The 20,559-nt window shown below is 40.6% G+C and overlaps 1 protein-coding gene across 1 annotated transcript in view; it reads left to right on the top strand.

The window, feature by feature from the left end:
* Positions 1–20,559, top strand: part of CDS1 (CDP-diacylglycerol synthase 1) — a 55,682-nt gene that overhangs the window by 11,590 nt on the left and 23,533 nt on the right. Inside the window, exons 2-5 of the mRNA XM_081813139.1 lie at positions 4,505–4,632; positions 9,751–9,847; positions 17,887–17,984; positions 20,158–20,203. Coding sequence (XP_081669265.1) covers positions 4,505–4,632; positions 9,751–9,847; positions 17,887–17,984; positions 20,158–20,203 — 369 coding nt within the window. The remainder of the gene's footprint in view (positions 1–4,504; positions 4,633–9,750; positions 9,848–17,886; positions 17,985–20,157; positions 20,204–20,559) is intronic.

Here is a 20,559-nt window from a genome sequence, read left to right as displayed (position 1 = left end):
TATTCCATTGTATATATGCACCACATCTTCTTTATCCATTCATCTGTTGAAGGGCATCTCGGCTCTTTCCACAGTTTGGCTATTGCGGACATTGCTGCTATGAACATTGGGGTGCATATGGCCCTTCTTTTCCCTACATCTGTGTCTTTGGGGTAAATACCCGGTAGTGCAATTGCTGGGTCATAGGGTGGCTCTATTTTTAAATTTTTGAGGAACCTCCGCACTGTTTTCCAAAGTGGCTGTACCAACTTGCATTCCCACCAACAGTGTAAGAGGGTTCCCCATTCTCCACAACCTATCCAACATTTGTTGTTTCTTTCCCTGTCCATTTTCGCCATTCTAACTGGTGTAAGGTGGTATCTCAGTGTGGTTTTGATTTGGATTTCCCTGATGGCTAATGATGATGAACATTTTTTCATGTGCCTGTTAAGTATGGCACTCTCTTGAGTGTGAAAACTGGGGAGTCATCAATCTGTGGCTGTAAGAGCAGGGTCCCATCATGAAAAACAGTAAAAGCAATGCTAAGTTGTTTGACTTTATCCTGGTGATTTTTAGGCTGTAGAATTTTTTTTTCTACAAAAATTAGAAAAAATTTTTCTATAAAAAATTGTAAAATCAGATTTGCAATTTAGAAAGATTCTTTTTATGTTGAAAATGAATTAGAGGGGCGTCTGGGTGGCTCAGTTGGTTAAGCATCCAACTCTTGATTTCAGCTCAGGTCATGATCTCAGGGTCCTGAGATCAGGCTCTATGCTCAGCGGGGAGTCTGCTTGAGATTCTCCCTCTCGGGACACCTGAGTGGCTCAGTCAGTTAAGCAGCTGCCTTCGGCTCAGGTCATGATCTCAGGGTCCTGGGATCGAGTCCTGTGTCAGGCTCCCTGCTCAGTGGGGAGCCTGCTTCTCCCTCTCCCTCCACGTCTCCTCCCACTGGTGTTCTCTCTGTCTCTATCTCTCATGCTCACTCTCTCAGATAAATAAAATCTTAAAAAAGAGATTCTCCCTCTCTCTCTGCCCTTCCCCCTGCGTGTGCAAATGCTCGCTCTCTCTCTCTCTCAAATAAATAAATCTTTAAAAAAATGAATTAGGGCAGGGGGATGAGCTACGTGAGAGAGGATGATGCTCAGCAAGGATAGAGCAGTGGGTGGGGATGGAGATGGGGGGAAAGATGAATGACAGGCTTGGTCCTAACTGAATGAGTTTTGGTCAAAGGACGTGCAGGTGTTAAGTTGATAGCCAAGTTTCAAACCTGAGTTAATTGTTGAACTGTTTTGGTGGTGGTGTTTTTACCTGAATAGGGAATACAGAAGGGGTAGCAGGTTTGGTATAGAAAAGATAGGTCAGTTTGCTTATGTTGAATTTCAGGTGATGTTCATGGAAAGCCCACTCACCAGGAAATGGCATGTTGGAAGCTAGACATGCAGGTCTATTGGGAATTGTGAGTTCACAGAGAGATGAAGAGGCAAGCTACCAAGGGATCACCTGGTAGGGATGAAAGAGAACAGGGCCTAAGATGAAAAGTGGAGGATCATCATCTTTAAATTACAGGCTTGAGAAGAAGCCCTGAATTTGGTTTTCTTAAACATTTTAAGTACCTTCATTCAGTAGGCACCATGCTTCATGGCTCTAGTTGACCACTGTAGTATTTCCTTCTTTCCTAGGATCTCCAATCACATTCATTTTCTTTGCCAGTTTTGGTATCTTTGTAACAGAGGATCCATACAAGAAATAGAGCAACACAAGAGTCTCTGCTATTCACTGCAGTATTTGAGTAACGTTGCTCTAAAAGGTCATTATTTTAGAATTATCTTTCATTCTTTAGTTATTAGAACAGAATTGAAGAAGCCTAGTTAAATCTTAAGTGTTTCATTTTGTGTTTCTCTAAGGTATACAATAGAAATCAGAGGTTTAAATCATAAAAATAAAAGCAGGGCAGCTATTTTGAGAATGTGTGCATGGGGAGGGGGGTTGTGCACATCACCATTATTGCCAAGTAGAATTTAAGCGGCTTGCTGAGAGAGTTAGTGTTTGGAGGGGCACAATTTGTATTCTAGTCCAGTGCTTTATTTTATGGGGAAACCAAAGGTGGAGTTTGTTTGTTTGTTTCTTTTTAAAGATTTATTTATTTATTTGACAGAGAGAGACACAGCAAGAGAGGGAACACAAGCAGGGGGAGTGGGAGAGGGAGAAGCAGGCTTCCCGCAGAGCAGGGAACCCCATGCGGGGCTCGATCCCAGGACCCTGGGATCATGACCTGAGCCAAAGGCAGACGCCCAATGACTGAGCCACCCAGGCGCCCAAAGGCGGAGTTTCTTAACCAAAGGGCTAAGTAATTTGCCTTTCATCACAGTAATAGAGTAGAAGTGGAATTAGTGCTGGTAACTTCTGGTTCCTAGTCTAGTACTCTTTTGGCAACATGGTGATGTTGCCTTAGGGAGCCACGTCCATTAGTCACCATCTCTACTACTTCTCACACCACGTCTACAACACTGGGTTACTGAAGGTTAAAAAAGAGTAGCGGAGAAAAGGAAAAAAAAAAAAAAAAGTGATGTATTCCATTGTTCTAGATGTCAAAGATACGCTGGCAAGTCAGACTCACAGCAGGTGCCCTGAGATTTTCAGGGGATGTTCTGTCTGGTGGTTTATTAGTCAGCATCTCTCTGTTTAAGCTGCTTTGGGGACAACTGATTCTGTCACAGTGGGAATTCAGCATGTCTATTTCATTTGTCATTTTTGGTATAATGACACATTTAATTAAATAATTGTTTAATAACAAAGTTATGGTTAGTAAACAAAAGTTTATTATTGCTTTATGAAAACTGAAAATATTCCCCCAAGGCTAAAATTTTATTTGGTAAGCTACTTAATGAGGAATTGGAAGACTTGGTTCAATCATAATCATAGCTTACTACTACTTTGACTTTACTAAGGCCTCAGCATTATATTAAATGCTTCTATTTAATGGATGAAAAAAAACAGGTAAAAGGAGTGATGAAATTTACCAGAACTTTGTTGCCCATAGGGATGGAGCTGGGTTTGAGATTCCTGAACATTCTGAATTCCTAGGCACTCTCATTCCTAGGATCACTTCTGGCCCAATGTTCTGCTCAGTGCTCCCTCTACTTGTATTCACCTCCTGTGAATATTCTCTTCTTCCTCAGTTCAGCCCCTTTTGCCTCAGTTTCCCCCTCTATAAACCACTCTCCCAAAGCACATTTATGTGTAGCACTCTTTAGGTTGCTGGGGGTGGGGGGCGGTGGGTGTAGGAGAGGGAAAGACATAGGAGTGGAGACACATTACAGCAGAACAAACAACTTTAAAACAACATCAGGCAGCTCTGTTCTTTTTTTTTTTTTAAGATTTTATTTATTTATTTATTTGACAGAGAATGAGCACAAGCAGGGGGAGTGGCAGGCAGAGGCAGAGAGAGAGGCAGACTCCCCACTGAGCAAGGAGCCCTATCTCAGGGCCCTGGGATCATGACCTGAGCTGAAGGTAGACGCTTAACCAACTGAGCCATCCAAGCTCCCCAGGCAGCTCTATTCCTAAAATTCCTTGGCCATTCTATCCCTGGAAATTCCACAGTGAACACCTTTGTCTAAAGGCCCCGGCATACACACCCAGCTCCTGTACATGTACTCTTAGAAGGCAATTTGGGTTTTAAATAACTTTATGAAAAATATTACCATCAAAGCAAATGCTCTTGATCATAATTACTTATCAGTAAGACAGAGATGATAATGTCTGTTTGCCTTGCTTCACTGAGATTGTCTCTTGAGGATCTAATAAAAATGAGGGAAGTGAAAATACTTATATATATATAATATATATATTATATATATGTATATTAAATAAAATGCTATGCCAGTGTAAGATTCTGCTTTTGTTGTTGATGCTTTGATTGTAATCAAATAAAAAGGGACTGTGCACGGTTCATCAGAATTTACATGGAATCAACACCATGTTCTCCCAGTTAAGTAGCAAAACAACAAACATTTGATTCTTGTTGGTAAATTTCTGATTTAGATACTATAGGAAGTTTCTATTTGTGCCTTTTGTTTAAATTAATCCTTTATATTGATAGATTTTAGCAAAGATCATCAAACTTTCCTAACAGGGAAGTACAACAGTGCTTGGTTATTCAAGACAGGTTAATAGTTTTTCTTTTCTTTTTTTTTTTTTTTTAAAGATTTTATTTATTTATTTGAGAGAGAGAATGAGAGAGAGAGCACATGAGAGGGGGGAGAGTCAGAGGGAGAAGCAGACTCCCTGCTGAGCAGGGAGCCCGATGCGGGACTCGATCCTGGGACTCCAGGATCATGACCTGAGCCGAAGGCAGTCGCCCAACCAACTGAGCCACCCAGGCGCCCAGGTTAATAGTTTTTCTTTGTTTCAAGTTACATAACTGAGATTTGACACACTGAACAATAAATAAATGCATTGGCAAGCATGTGCTTTTTTTCTTATTCAATTTTGCAAAGTGATCTTCCTTTTTCTTTAATTTTAGGAAACAGATATTGACGACAGATATGGAGATTTGGATTCCAGAACAGATTCTGATATTCCAGAAATTCCACCGTCTTCAGATAGAACCCCTGAGATCCTCAAGAAAGCACTATCTGGTTTATCTTCAAGGTATGTTTGGATGAAGATGACTGTAATGGGTGCTCAAGAGAAGTTTTGAGGTTATGCTGGTTGATGTTATAAATCTCATTTTTTCTAAGTTTTGGAGCTGTGAAAGAAGAAGGCTATACTTTTTCACCATATGTGAGGCATGGTAGTAAATGCGTGATGTACATTCTTTCATTTAATCCTTATAGTCTTGTGAAGTATGAGAAAACCGAGTCTGAGAGGTTAACTGGGGAAGGTTCCAGAGCTAGGAAGATGCAGACCTGGGACTCTTGCCCTAATTTGTCAGATTTCTTGAGTGATTTACCACATCAGGTTACCTTTTCTGGTATGTATTGGAACATCTAATAAAGAAAATTCCGTATTCTCTGTTCCCTGTTTTTCAGATGCCAGATGGAAATAGGTCATTTTTTTTCTTTTAACTGAGTTTAAAATTATCAGCCAAAGCTCTGCACCCTTTTACTATTTTATGTTTGCTATAGTTTTGAATGTTTGGTCACCACCAAATTTGAGCTACTCTCATATTGCCCTCCATTGTATGCTTTACTGATATGAATTAGAAAATTTTTAAAAGCAAAATAAATATAAGCTTTTATCCAGATTAATGTGTGAAATCTTAAATGTTGGTGTAGAACAATGCTTTTCCAACTTTTTTGACTGTGACACACAGTAGGAGATACATTTCACACCACATCCCAAGAGACACACAAATGTGTGTTTTAACTGTGGCAAAAATATTATGAAACAGTTCTTGCTATTACTATGTGTGATACTCTCTAATTTCTTTTGTTTGATGCTCTTCTGTATTATTGAACAAAAATGCTGGATGTGACTTACTAAATTGATTTTACTACCCATAGGTCATAACAAAAAACACTGGTTAGTCATATCTAATAAATGTAAGTTTTTCTGTTTTTAATTCCTAGCAGATAACCATATTAAAATAAATTGGTTCAAACAGAAGTTTTCATATTTGTTTAACCAATAGAAAAACTTTCTGCTGTTCATTATTGAAAACCTGATTATTATTTTAATACTTCTTCATCTCAGTTTTTCCGACCTCATTCACAGATATATGTTTGCTTTAAAATCTTATCAGGTCTATCTCAGATCTGAAATTTTTTTCTATTGTTATATAAGAATGATGCTGGATTCCTACATGTCATTTATAGTAGATTTTTCCTTAATAATGAGGTTTTTTGTTTTTTTTTTCCTGGTGTAAAGTAACAACAGCAAATAATAGCAGCTGATATTTATTGAGCATATGCAATGTGCTGGGCACTACTCCAGGTACTTCACACATACTGACTATTCTCACAGCAACCCTGTAACACAGGTTCAATTATGTAAACCTGTCTTGTAAATGAGGAAATTGAGGCACAGAAATGTTCTATGTCAGGGGTCATGCAGTTAGTAAGTGATAGACCCACATTGTGACCGTAGGTATTGTGCTCTCTTTATAAAAGAATTGGGTTTTAAAAATGAACAATAAATAAATAATAATATAACCAGTTTCAATCTTCTCAAACTTTGCCCTAAAGGCTACATGAATGTTTCAAAATCTATCTTATTTTAGGGTCTTTTTAAGCTAATAACCAAAATGGTCTGTCTTACAAAGATGTAGAAGTTATAGATACATGGGATTAAAAATACTAATTACATTTAAAAAGTACATGAATTGCAGGGGAAAAAAACTCCTGTAATCCTCCCCCCAAAAAATTGTTATTTATGGTATTCTGATATCTACTGTTTAAAGCTTTTTTTTTCTTGTGCATTGTGTATATATGTGTATGTGGGGGGCTGTATAATATAAAAATAGCATTGTACTATTTCCTACCTTTCTATTTACATTTTCGTTCTGCGGTTTTAGGAACATCATTAAATTACTTAAGTATTTTTAATGACTGCATGATAGTTCAATTTACTCAACTAAACGGTTATTGCTGGGCATTTAGCTGGTTTCCAAATTTTCACGATTAAAAACAACTCTGTATTAAACATTTTTCTTTGTAGCGAGGTTAAGATTTATGCTCATTTTTAAGTCTTTAGTATATAACATCAAACAAAGCATAAGTTGTTGAAATTGGAAGGGGCCTGACGGTTTTCAGTCACTTGGCAAATTGTCCCAGTCTGTTTTGTGACCTGTGTGTGGGTCTGTGGGAGTGAATAGTCATTAACCAGCTAAGGCTGGTTTTGTCTGTTAGTGAAGCTCTTCTTCAACTATCAGTCTAGGTTAGTAGTCCTCATCCAGGGGCAATGCCCTGACGCCCCAGACGGCACCAGTGGACGTGTGGCGTGTGATCATTTGTGACATTTTAGGTGGTCAAGAGAGATAGTGTTACTGGCATGTAGTGGGGAGAAACCAGGGAGGACGTTAAACATCCTGCGGTACACAGAACAGCTCTTCACAACAAAGAATTCTCTGGCTCAAAATATTACTAACACTGAGGTTGAGAAGCCAAGGAAAACATCCAGGCATAGCCTTATACTCGGTGCTTTTATACTGTATGATGCATTTTCCTTCTCTCAGGAACTTGCACACTTCTGTCCAGTTCCTCCAAAGGCTGATAGATGAATTTTCTCAAAACTTCTCTTTGCCAGATGGCCCACAAAATTCTTGCTTATTCTTGACGAGTATCTCTGTATACCAATTCTTGGCTCAGGTGAACTGCCTTGCCAACCCAGGTTCTTGATGACTCATGATGTTTGTGCCACAAGGAAAATAATTATTTTTAAACCTTGTCATTACTTTTGAAATAAAAACCACTTAATATTTATAGTAACAGTAAAACATTGTACATCTCATGAACGATTTGAGCAATAAGTGTATAACCACTTTCGATAATCACTTTTAAGGCTACTGCTTAATTATATACTTTTTAGAAATCTCATTTCTATCTCAATGTAGGTCCTGGAGACATGAGACTTGAATGCAGTTCTCCTTTACTGATTCTGAGTTCCTTTTTTCAAAGCAATCATGAGGTGATGACTTGGACTCCAAGTGAAGACTTTATTAACGTGATCATGGTAGCATGATAAATCAAGAATTTTGAATCAGAATCAGGCTATCCTCTGGTTTTTAATAACAATGTTTTTTTATCCCTCATATCATGCTCTGTTTTGAATTTAGTGGTTCTCTCTTAAAAGATGACTTTCAGTTACTGCATCAATGTTCTTTTATGTGCTTAACTTTGTATTAGGTGTTCTTAGGAGATTTGGGGAATCCGTTAGAATAATTAAAGGAATTAAGTCTTTGACCTTGTTGGGGGAGGGGAATTTTTCTGGGAGGGGAAAAAGCCATATAAAAGATAACCAGATAGGATATGTTCCTTGAGGTGCTCAGGTTTTCAGTTACCATGGAACTTTTGGATGATATGAAGAAAGTAGGTTTTCTGTTTAAAGTCTCTGGTTCTCAGCAGCTATCATCCTCTGAAGTTCAAAGCCAGGCATCTAACAAAGGTACACGTGGACCTTGGCAACATCCGCCTGGAGACTGATTTCTGACACTTACGTAGAGTCCTCTTCTGTAGGTTCTGAACAATTCCAAGTCTGAGGATCAGTTATAAAGGAGAGCGAAATACGCTTCTGGGTTTCCTGCAAACAGGGAAGAATTATTATCAGGAGACTGGCTTTTGGTCCTTTATTTATCTCTGACTACCTCTGTGACCTAGCCCAGTTCCCAGTCAATATATTCATTAATCCACAGAGAGTTATAAATGGAACCTTTCAGCCATAGCATTTTTTGACTCTCTGCTCACCTCAGTTCAGTTCTAAAACTTACAGTCTCATGAGAAATTTATGAGTCTATATAGTTTGTTACACAGTAGAGGGAAATAAAGTTGGGTAAGTACAATTTGACCACCTCATGAAAAACCTGGGAAGCTAGGTGAAAGAGTTGCGACTTAATGTTGTTGGCATTTTAGATCTGGAGTGCAGAAATGATATCATAAAAGGGATATTAAAGAAATATCTAGACTGTGTAGGAGAGTGGTTGAAAGCAGGGAATGTAATCAGTATTTGATAAATGGATGAAGTCAGCAGATATTTCTTTTTATAGACAGGAGAATGAAGGCCTGTCCTTAGAGCACAGTACATATCTGTTACTATACTTTAAGGTGAACCCAGATCTTTTATAACATAATCTCAGTGCTGTCATTTGAATTAATAGAAATCAGAGAAGTTTTAAAGAAAAACTTTATTGTGAGCTCAGTGTAGAATGAATAAAACCAGGGGGAAGAAATTTTAGATTCAGAAATATCATCCATATATAGGTATTATTAGAATCCTTTCAGTTTTACACAGGACATTTTTCATGACCTGGCCACAGAGAGAGTGACAATGTTTGTAAAGTATGCTGGGGATGAAGCCTGAGTCTCCTGGGTGTAGTGGGAGAGCCACGGGGCAAAACCCCGGCCCTGACTGGCAGCCAGAGGACTGAGGGAGATCAGTCTCAGTCTAGCTGGGCCTACGGCAGAGCAGCTCTGCTCTAAGGAACAAGCGAAGGCCCAAGGGTGAGGAAGCACTTTTGTCCGTAAGCGAGGAGAGCCAGCAGCACACTTTGAGCACTAGAAGGAGTGGCCATCAGTCTGGTCTTGCCTCCATGACTGACCTTCTCGTGCCTTCTTCATTTCACTGAAATCACCGTGCTGTGCAGTTTCACTTCTGTGTTAAACTTTTTTTACTTTTTCTCATTAGAAGGCTGTGTTCTCTGTCTAAACCACCTTAAAATCATTATTGTTTTTTCTTACCACCCTAAAGGATAGAGCATCTTTTCAGAGGGCTTTTGCACCTGCCTTCTTCCTTCTGAATGACCCTGGTTGGGACGTGCACATAGCCACATTGACCATCTCACTGCCTGACCTGGTGATTCATCCTTAATCACACTTGAATAAAAATTCATTTCTTTCTTTGGGAATATAATTTTTACACTTAATTTAGCTCTGAGTAAGTGAACAAATGCTGTTTGTTTGATTTTCATTTTTGTTGTTATTGTATAAGGTGAAGTAAGGGATTCTTCAAGTAGAGTTAGGGAAAATCCATATACGTCTGGTAATACTGAAACCACACAAAAAACTTTAAGAAAAAATACATTAAATACTAACTTTAAAAACATTTTCTTTGTAGGTGGAAAAACTGGTGGATTCGTGGAATTCTTACTCTAACTATGATTTCATTGTTTTTCCTGATCATCTATATGGGATCCTTTATGCTGATGCTTCTTGTAAGTGTTTCACATTTCCCTGAGTATCTCTTGCTTTGTTTTTCAGCACTGATGTGATTGAAGTAATTTGAGCCTGTCATAAAAAAGAAGGTAGTTCAAAGAAGGTTTGATAACAGCGAATTTTGTTCCCTTAAGCATCTTCTAGTTCATGAAATGACCTGGACCAATCTTTTCTGTTTGCAAAATAGCCATTCAGTGTGTTCACTCCGCAGAGACCAAGTATGCATAATAAATACATTTTGCCAAGCATTAGATACTGCTAATGAGTTCACACACACATGACTTTATCATATTGGACTATTAGCCAGATCCCTCACTTCAAAGAACTCAGTCTAATGGCAGAGACATAGAAGTAACTATATGAATAAATAGTGTAATAAATAAGTGGGTGAGTGCTGTCATAGAACTTGTTGGTTGAGCACGGTAAAAAAAAGTATCTTAATCTAGCTTGACAGAGAACAGGGAGGACTTCCAGAAGAGGTGATGCCAACGTTGAGTCCTGAAGAAGGGACTGGACAGGGGAGGGCATTTCCAAGGTGGGGACATCAGAAGCAAGACATGGAGGTAATGAGAGAATGTGGTTTGTTGGGGGATTTGCAAGCTGTGCATTTGGAGGGTACCTAGGGATGAGACCAGAGAAGCAAGCTGAAGCCAATCTGGCGTTTGGGATTCTGTTGTGTATGGGAAGTCTAACAAGGCATGAAGCCAAACAGGTATTTTAAGCTTTTAATTCATTCGTTTAGCACATACTTCCAGGATGCCTGCTCTGTGGCAGGCATCACCCTGATTCTGGGGTGTGATACGGGGTTGGTAAGAAAGGCACACTCGTCTCTTCCCTCAGGGAGTTTACTATCTACATTTTAAAGAACTGATCAGAACTATAGTTACAAACTGCAATAAGCATTTGAAAAAAAAAAGAATAAGATGTTGTGAGGGCAAGCGGGGGAGCCAGAAGACTTGCTGGAGGTCTTCTGCCCCGCACGCGTGCTGCAGTTTGAAGCTTGAGCAGGTGAGGTGAGAGGGGGAGCTTGGGAGCAGGAGGGTCACGGCAGAGGATTCCCGGGTGTGAAAGCCTTGATACCCAAAGAAGCATGAAACATTTGAAGCCCAAAGTGGTGGGAGTGAGAAGGAGAAATGCACTTGTTGAACAGATTCATCAAGCCCTTAGTGGGTGCTGAGAGTGTTTAACAGCAGGGTGCGGGGAGAGCCTGCTCTCAGTGAGATGCATGTCCCTCTTTCTTGTTGTTTCTTTTCATCATCTTATCTCCATTAGTTTAGCCTCTTTCGCACTCACCACCCAGATCTCTGGCTGCTCTTGCCCACTTAGATGCTTATCTGTCTGACCTGTCTGCTCCCCTCCATGCTCAGTCCAGTTCACAGTGACGAGCATGGGCAATAGGATGTGGTTTTCCTTTCAGTCTATAAAAGAATAAATAAGTTCTGAAGTGAAATTAGACACCATTGGGAAAAAATCCCATCACCTGCTAAAAGCACTTACAGCAGCTCTTATTAGTGCCATAAAGCCCTTTCACTTCCCCTTTGTCCCCTCGTTAATTTTGTACTTCCTTGGGGATATCAGGGTAACAGCGGTGAATAAGAAATCACTTTCTGTGTTCTGTTAGTTTGCTGACATGAGAAAGAACTTTTTCTTACAAAGGAACAGTGGATCAGGGATAGGACCACTTTAATGCGAGGGCGGAAGATGCTGAGCCTAGAAGCCAGATCGGCCGGTGTGAGCATTGTTGAGTTGTGACCACAGGGAAGAGACCACCTCTGGTCTTCTCAGTGGGGACCCGCAGAGGACGATGAGTGCCAGCGACTACCACTGGCCTCAGAATCTGGGCCTTTCAGGAGTGAGTGTGTGCGGAGCACTTTTCAGTGCTGTGTGCTAAGTGGCAGGCCAGGGGGCCAAGGGACTGGGTGATGGCAGACAGTTTGGTGAGGCTTGGTGGAGGAGGTGAACTTTCAGGGGACCTGAGGGTATATCAGGGTGGAGGGAGCACTGTGAGCGAAGGTCTGAATGGCTGGATGTGTCAAGAAAAGGCGGGCGATGCCCTTCCCCTGGAGCACAGGGCCTTTGAACTTGGGAAAATAATTGGGGATCAGATTCTGGAGGGCCTTGCAATACTATGTGAAAAAGCTTGGGATTTATTTATAAAGCACTGGGGAGCCATTGAAAATATTGGGGATCGTTTAAATTATTATTTGCCTTTAGAAGGTACTTTTGAGCTAAGACATCAAAGAACATGAGCATCCTCAATACACAGACTCAGGCCAGCTTGGTGGGCTTCCTGAGAGTAAGTTACGTTGTTCTCCAGACTAAACTGATGTGGTAACTCAGGCCAGAATTTGTGGATAAAGGCTAATTTTTAATCACTCATTTATGAGAAAATTCAAAACACCTTTAAAGACATCCTTGCATATTTGGATTCTGATTTTTAAAAAGAGAACTATAAGTATACCTAAAGTGCTTGGGCTTTCTTGTTCATTTTTTCTACCATGAGAGGAAAATACCATTTTATTACAAGTTCTTCCTTTCATTGGTGAGCTTAGTCAGCTAAGAATATTAAAGATCTAGTTAAAGTGGGAGCGCCTGGGTGGCTCAGATGGTTAAGCGTCTGCCTTCGGCTCAGGTCATGATCCCGGGATCCTGGGATCAAGTCCCGCATCGGGCTCTCTGCTCAGTGGGGAGCCTGCTTCTCCCTCTGCCTCTGCTGCTCCCGCTGCTTGTGCTCTCTCTCTCTCTCTCTCTGTCAAATAAAAAATCTTAAAAAAAAAAGATCTAGTTAAGTAGATTTAAACTTACTGATCTTATTTAAGTTCATTGTACCACGTGCACACACATGCATGCACAGGGGTACACATGCATACATACTTAGGTTGTATTTATGATAATTCATGTTAAGGAAATGTGGATGGATTTACACATATGCACACACTGTCGGTACTCAAGTGATACTACTTTTATGTGTTTTAAAGTCCTACTTCTATTCATATCCCTAACTAGGTCATTTATATTTTGAGAAGTATGCATCATTTCTAGCTTGCATTTGCCCTACAATATCAGCACTCATAAATGACTAATTCAAGAGCGTTTTATTAAAAACTTATTTTTAGGAAATGAAAGCTACTACCTTAAATTGGAACTCATAATATGAGTAATGAATAATAAGATGTTCCTTAAAATAAAAGGAGCTTTTTTCCCTTAGCCTGCTACTTAAAATACTTTTTTAGTTGTTGCATTCATAACTTGCAATCATACTTTCTACGTGATAGAGGTACTAAAGTATAATTTGATTTAAAGGCAGATAGTGTAAGAGGTTCCCCCTTCATCTTCTTGGAAACTCCTCTAAGTTTTTATTTACATTATATGATTCAGTTTTAAATAGTTTATTTTTTCACATGCGAGAGTTATACAAGAGTGTTAAAATTACTTTGGGAAATTGATAATTTTTTGAAGTTCACCCCTAACCCTATCATCAACTTCCAAAACCCAATTAATACTGCTATTTAATATGTTTCCTTTTATCCCTTTTTTATGTTTTAAAAATCATAGTTGTAATCATAATGTGATTAGACTTTTGTATCCTGCTTTTTAAACTAAATGTTATATTGAGTGTTTTGTGTTGTTCCACCATCGTTACAGACATCGGCTTCATTTAAAAAAAAAATTTTTTAGGGGAGCCTGGGTGGCTCAGTCGTTAAGTGTCTGCCTTTGGCTCAGGTCATGATCTCAGGGTCCTGGGATAGAGCCCCGCATCGGGCTCCCTGCTCAGCAGAGAGTCTGCCTCTCCGTCTCCCTCTGCCCCTCCCCCACCTGCTCATGCTCGCTCGCTCTCAAATAAATAAATAAAATCTTTCTTTTCTTTTCTTTTTTATTTTTTTTTTATTTTAAAGATTTTATTTATTTATTTGAGACAGAGAGAATGAGATACAGAGAGCATGAGAGGGAGGAGGGTCAGAGGGAGAAGCAGACTCCCTGCCGAGCAGGGAGCCCGATGCGGGACTCGATCCCGGGACTCCAGGATCATGACCTGAGCCGAAGGCAGTCGCTTAACCAACTGAGCCACCCAGGCGCCCTTCTTTTTTATTTTTTAAAAGATTTTATTTATTTGGCAGAGAGAGACACAGCGAGAGAGGAAATACAAGCAGGGGGGAGTGGGAAAGGGAGAAGCAGGCCGCCCGCGGAGCAGGGAGCCCGATGCGGGTGCGATCCCAGGACCCTGAGATCATGACCTGAGCTGAAGGCAGACGCTTAACGACTGAGCCACCCAGGCGCCCCATAAATAAAATCTTTAAAAGAGAGAGCACGCATGTGTGCCAGGGTGCAGGGGGAGGAGTGGGAGAGAATTTGAAGCACACTTCTCACTCAGCTTGGAGCCAGATCTGGGGCTCCATCTTACCAACGTGAAATCATAACATGAACCGAAACCAAGAGTCGGACTCTTAACCGACTGAGCCACCCAGGCACCACCCGCCACCCCATCAACTTTAACACATTCATGGACTCAGTGGAATGAAATGCGTCATAAGTTATGAACTACTGTGTTATTTTCAGACATTCAGGCTATGTTTTGGTATTTCTTTGTGGTGAATAACACTATCCTGAACATATTAGAATGTAAAGCTTTTTCATATGCAGGATTATTTTCTTTAAATAGATTCCCAAAGTGAAAATAGCCACTTTTATTTGGATAATGCATAGATACCATAGTCAAACTCAACATACCCAGATCTGAATTCTGTTCCATCCCCAGTCATTCTGCATAAATCTGTCTACTTTCCCAAAAGCCTTCCCTAGTCTTATTCCATGTTCCCCTGTCACCCTTAGCCCCCCAATTTCCTCAACCACCAAATCCAGCCAGTTCTATCTCCTCGATGTCTTACTCCTTATACCACCCCCCTCTGCCGCTGGCCCAGTTAAAGATTCATCTACACTCGACCAGATGGTGGTATCTTGCCTGCCTTCCTGTCTCTACTCTTGCTGCCTCTCCAGTCCATTCTTTCCATCTCTCTTATCCCCAACACATACATCTGATCATGTCCTTTAGTGATCAGCACGAACTCCTTTTTTTTTTTAAGATTTTATTTATTTGTCAGAGAGCGCGAACACAAGCAGGGGGAGCGGCAGGCAGAGGGAGAAGCAGGCTCCTCACTGAGCAGGGAGCCCGATGTGGGGCTCAATCCCAGAACCCTGGGATCATGACCTGAGCTGAAGGCAGACAGTGAACCAACTGAGCCACCCAGGTGTCCCCAGCACGAACTCTTGTGTAGTCCTTTGTACCATTTGCTGTGATTCTGTGACTCTCTGCTTCTCACCTCCATCTTTGTGTCTCAGCAACTCTGAACTACTTGTAGTTCCCTAACATGCCTCTTCCTCTCCTGTATCTGTGATTCTGTGTATCCTTCTCCTCTGTCCCCACTACAGCCTGTCCCCAGTGCCTGCTTTGTTGGTGTTCTGTTTGGCCGTGCTTTCATCCATGTGCCTATTTCCACGTGGTGGTGTAGCCACTTCTGTCCTCCCTGACAGACTAGCCCTCTCTGAAGACAGATGTCCGGTATTATTTCTCTGAATCCTCAGTAACTAGCGGAGTAGGCATTTACGTATTGGTGGTTGTTTTAAAGGCTCTTAACACATTTATTGGGCCAACAGAGTCCTACCAATGTGCATTGCTACCAGTATTGATGGCCTGGAATATCAGTTTCTGTGTGATCACCCAGCCTGGAAGATATACATATATTTTAAGGATTTTAGCTCTGTTGATTTGAATCCCTCGTTTTCTCTTTTCCCAGTAGCGCTATATTGATTCTACTTGCAAACTGTAGTTGACAATCGTATAAATATATATGTGTGTGCTATTAAAAGTAGTGTTTTCCCCCCTCAGTAAAATACCATGTACAGTGCTAATGGTTGTTCTTGAGCAAATGTGTTCATTTAGCAAATAGAAATTGCATCAGTGCATCTGATATTTTAAAAGCCCTTGGTTCTATAAATAGCATGGCTTTGCCATTTTATTTTAACATCTAGCATTGTCCCCATTCTGTGATTGTTTTATTTATTTATTTTTAAGATTTTATTTATTTATTTGACAGAGAGACACAGCGAGAGAGGGAACACAAGCAGGGGGAGTGGGAGAGGGAGAAGCAGGCCTCCCGCCGAGCAGGGTGCCCGATGCGGGGCTCGATCCCAGGACCCTGGGACCATGACCCGAGCCGAAGGCAGACGCCTAACCACTGAGCCACCCAGGCGCCCCTCTGTGATTGTTTTAAAAAATGACTTTTGACATATTCAAAGCTTATTTGAAAGACACTATTTGAATTTCTTGTCCTTATGTTATAAAGCAGTAATGACTTTTTCTTAAAGAAAACTATAGTAGTTTGGCCTAATATTTTCTTATGTGGCTGAGGGGACACAATTACTTTAAGTATGTGATTGGACATGTAAATACAACTTAAGAATATCCTGAACAGTAGCTTTGGGAAAGCTAATTTGTGGAGAGCTTAAAAAGAAATACCAAAGTATATTCTTGGGCAGAGTTTGGTAAGGTTTTTAAGTAAAGAAGCAGGTAAAAATATTTTAGGCTTTAAGGAACCACATATTTCTCTGTCACATCATGTTTGGGTTTCGTTTTTAACTTTTTAAAAATATAAAATCCAGGGGCACCTGGGTGGCTCAGTTGGTTAAGCGACTGCCTTCAGCTCAGGTCATGATCCCGGAGTCCTGGGATCGAGTCCCACATCGGGCTCCTGGCTCGGCGGGGAGCCTGCTTCTCCCTCTGACCCTATCCCCTCTCATGCTGTTTCTCTCTCTCTCTCTCAAATAAATAAAATCTTAAAAAAAATATATATATAAAATCCATTCTTAGCTCCAGAGCTATACAAGACCAAGCCCTTGGGTATACTCTCTAGAGGTTGAAATAGTCTGCTATATTCACAAAGATTTTTTAATCTCTCGGTTCATGGTAATAAGTGTTCAACTTGCCACTTGCTCTTTGAGTCTTGGAATTGACTTAAGCCAAGCATTGAATATGATGCTACATCCTCAGGGATTACCTATACTCAAGTTGGTGGTGGATACAACAGTTTGAAGGACTGTTAAGTAGACCATCAAAAAAGGATTCATAAATATTAACCCATTTTTTTAAAAGATTTTATTTATTTGAGAGAGAGCAAGAGAGAGAGAGAGTACGAGTGGGGGTGGGAGGGCCAGAGGGAGAGAGAGAAGTAGACTCCCTACTGAGCAGGGAGCCCGAGGTGGGGCTCCATCCCGGGACTCCTGGATCATAACCTGAGCCAAAGGCAGATGCTTAACCCACTGAGCCACCCAGGCGCCCCTAACCCATTTATTATGAATGTACATAGGACACTGTGCAAACGAAACTGCATAGAATCAATTGACTGGCTGAAGTGGCTGCAAATGTAGAAGGCTGTTTTATAATTTGCCAATGTAGCACCACTTGGATTGATGAGAGATATATGCAGCTGTCTATGTGAGAGTTGGCACAACTGGAAGAATGAAAAGATCATGCCCAAACCCTGCTGGGTGACAGGGGAAAGATGTTTTAATCATTTGTTCTGACAGTATCTTTATCCTTGGAAAGCATGCCAGGATGTATGGTTAAATATATATAAGCAAACTTGCACATTCAATCGTTTTCCTAGGGTAACTAAAGAAACAAAATGTACAAAAAGATCGTCCATCTTAAGGACGAACTCAAGAAATGAAGTAGTAACGAGGGATAAAGCCTAGTCTATGACCAACCAGACTGTATCCCTCAAGCTTTAAGCTACAGTGCCCGCTCCTACCCTAGGAAGGAGCTCTCACTTTTTGGATAAAACATTGATTTGCTTACCCCTCTGAAATATCACTTGATTTTAGAAGCATTGACTATTCAATTTTTGCTACCGACATTTAGAATAATTAGAAATGGGTAAGCTAAAAATTTTTTAAATACATATGATAACAAACTGCATATTAAATGATGAAGCACAAATGTAAACACTAAGAGATGTATGTAAATGTGTTCTCTTGGTTTCAGGTTCTAGGCATCCAAGTGAAATGCTTCCATGAAATTATCACAATAGGTTATAGAGTCTATCGCTCTTACGACCTGCCATGGTTTAGAACATTAAGCTGGTAAGTAATTTAAAACTCTTTCAGATATGAAAATATGACTGTTTTCTAGAGTTTGTAAAGGGAGCATCCTGATCAGTCAGTATCACACAACTGACCATATAGATTGATTTTTGGAGGAAGATAAATAAAAAGGATGCAATTGGATTTTGAAAAGAAGAAAATCACCTCTAAGTCTGCCATCCCAACACAACTATTTTCATATCTCATCTTTCAGTCTTTGTAGAGATACTTTATATCTGTATATACTCATATATACACTATTGTCCTCTTTAAAAAAAAGCATTATGGGGCGCCTGGGTGGCTCAGTTGGTTAAGCGACTGCCTTCGGCTCAGGTCATGATCCTGGAGTCCCGGGATCGAGTCCCGCATCGGGCTCCCTGCTCAGCGGGGAGTCTGCTTCTCCCTCTGACCCTCCCCCTCTCACGCTCTCTCTCTCTCTCATTCTCTCTCTCAAATAAATAAATAAAATCTTAAAAAAAAATAAAAAATAAATAAATAAATAAAACATTATATTGGGCACATTTTTATATTCTTTATAATTAGAATTTTAACACAGTTTCATTTTATAAAATGTTAGAAATATGTGTGATCTTTTGCTTTATTTTTCCTCAGTTCACCTGAGACCACACACAAAATTAGATTATCTCTACAAAAAGTGAAAGATGAGATATGAAAATAGTTGTGGGTTTTCTGTTCTGTTTCTCTTGAGTGATCAGTGGTTTGTTGAAGGGGAGGAAAGCCCAGGATGAGTATCTGTCTCCCTCCCACCCTCCGTGGCCCACCTCCCTGTCAACCCTGGGGGCTGGGTAGGGCAGTGAGAGGAGAGATGACTCCACCTTTGTTGTTCCTGGTTTGATCTTGTGTTCAGGCCCTGGGCCCCATGATGTGCTGCATGGAGGGCAGTCAGAGGGAAGAGAAAGACTCTCTGAGGGGGCTGTGTAAGGCAGCCTTGTAAATAGCACTGGCAGTTACCAGCCCATGAAATATTGTGTGGGTACAAATGCATGTAAAAATTAGTTTTAAAAAAAGTCATGTGATTTTAATATTTAAAGTTTTTTTTACAACTTTTCAGGTATAATTCTTAGTTATCAAGACCTTGACCAGGAAACATATAATATGATTGTTCATAATTGACCTAACTGGCCATGCCTTTGAATATAGTTATTTGATTAGTATCAGCCAGAGGGTCCAGTGTCTTAAGAAATCAAATGTATACCTTTGGGGTTTAGAGTGGTCAAAAAATAGTTTCTTGGTTTTGGTAATAGCTAATTTTTCCTTATAGCAGGTTTTTTCATGAAGGGCAAAATTATGGGAAATGTTAGATAGAGTAAGCAGTTGGAGAATAATTAACTGCTAAACCATGCAGGATTGATTGATTCTAAGTGTAGGGGGAAAAAAGGCAGGTCGGGATGGGCTCCAGTGATTGTAGAAGTCTTTATGGAGAAGGTGAGAAACAAACTATCACTTGAAATAAAGACAAGTTTTGGATAGAGAAGTGTTCCACATTGGTGAAGCTGCACCCATCAGGTTCTAGATAGGGGACTGAGGAGGCAACAGATGGAGAGACATTCCTGGCTCTCCTGAGCAGAATAGTGGGCAAAAACTTGGGTTGGTGGGCTAGAGTAGGCCTTGATAGCCTTACGGAGGAGTCAAAGACAGTTTCCATTATAGGAGAATAGAAAATGGTAATGCAGCTGATAGAAGTGAGAATACTCTACTTTGAAAACACTGGGGTCTGATTCCATTCATGACAACTAGAAGGGAGATCCCTCCTTTCCTCCTCTGCTCTCCTGGCCACCTGGGATGCTGCCCTTCAAAGGATGAGGCACAGAGGAACTCTGAGGCAGTGTTTCTCAGCCTTTTTTCCTTGCTCACACAAGCTGCCATCTGCAAAATGTCATGGGTTCAACCCTTCCCTGGGTGGAAAAGACATACCAGAGCTGGGTGGAGGGACAGGTGATTTACACAGTTTTAAAAAGTTGCTCTTAGAGATTTTTACCTGCTGCTTGCTCCCACCCCCCACCATTACCTCTTAAGCATCCCTGTGCCACTGGAGTCCATCTGGAACATGCAGAAGAGGGAGAAAGACACCAATATACACAGGGCAGCGCAGAGAGAGGTCAGAGGTTGAATTACCTCTTCCTACTTTCTCTGTTGATCTTCCTTAGGGCAGGTGGAAATTTGGCATAGGATCTCCACTATTAAAAAGCTTTAGAGCTGTGAGTAGTTGGGAGTGAATTTTCATTATAAACAGTACTGAATGTGTGGGTGTGTGGGTGTGTATCTGTGAGAGAAAGAATGTGTGTGTTTGTATATGTGTAGTGTTTTTTACGTTGTTTCCCAATTATCTGTCTCTTAGACTTTGACCTAAGGAAAAGAAAAAAAGAGAGAGAAAAAAAGAAAAAGAAAAAAAAGATTTTTTTTTTTTTAAGATTTTATTTATTTATTTGAGAGAGAGAGAATGAGAGAGAGCACATGAGAGGGGGGAGGGTCAGAGGGAGAAGCAGACTCCCTGCCGAGCAGGGAGCCCGATGCGGGACTCGATCCAGGGACTCCAGGATCATGACCTGAGCCG

Source organism: Leptonychotes weddellii, chromosome 2 (genome assembly GCF_054177405.1).
Source record: "Leptonychotes weddellii isolate Sample4059 chromosome 2, ASM5417740v2, whole genome shotgun sequence".
In the NCBI taxonomy this organism is placed as follows: domain Eukaryota; kingdom Metazoa; phylum Chordata; class Mammalia; order Carnivora; family Phocidae; genus Leptonychotes; species Leptonychotes weddellii.
The sequence above is the reverse complement of the archived record's forward strand: the minus strand, read 5'-3'. Positions and strand labels throughout refer to the sequence as shown.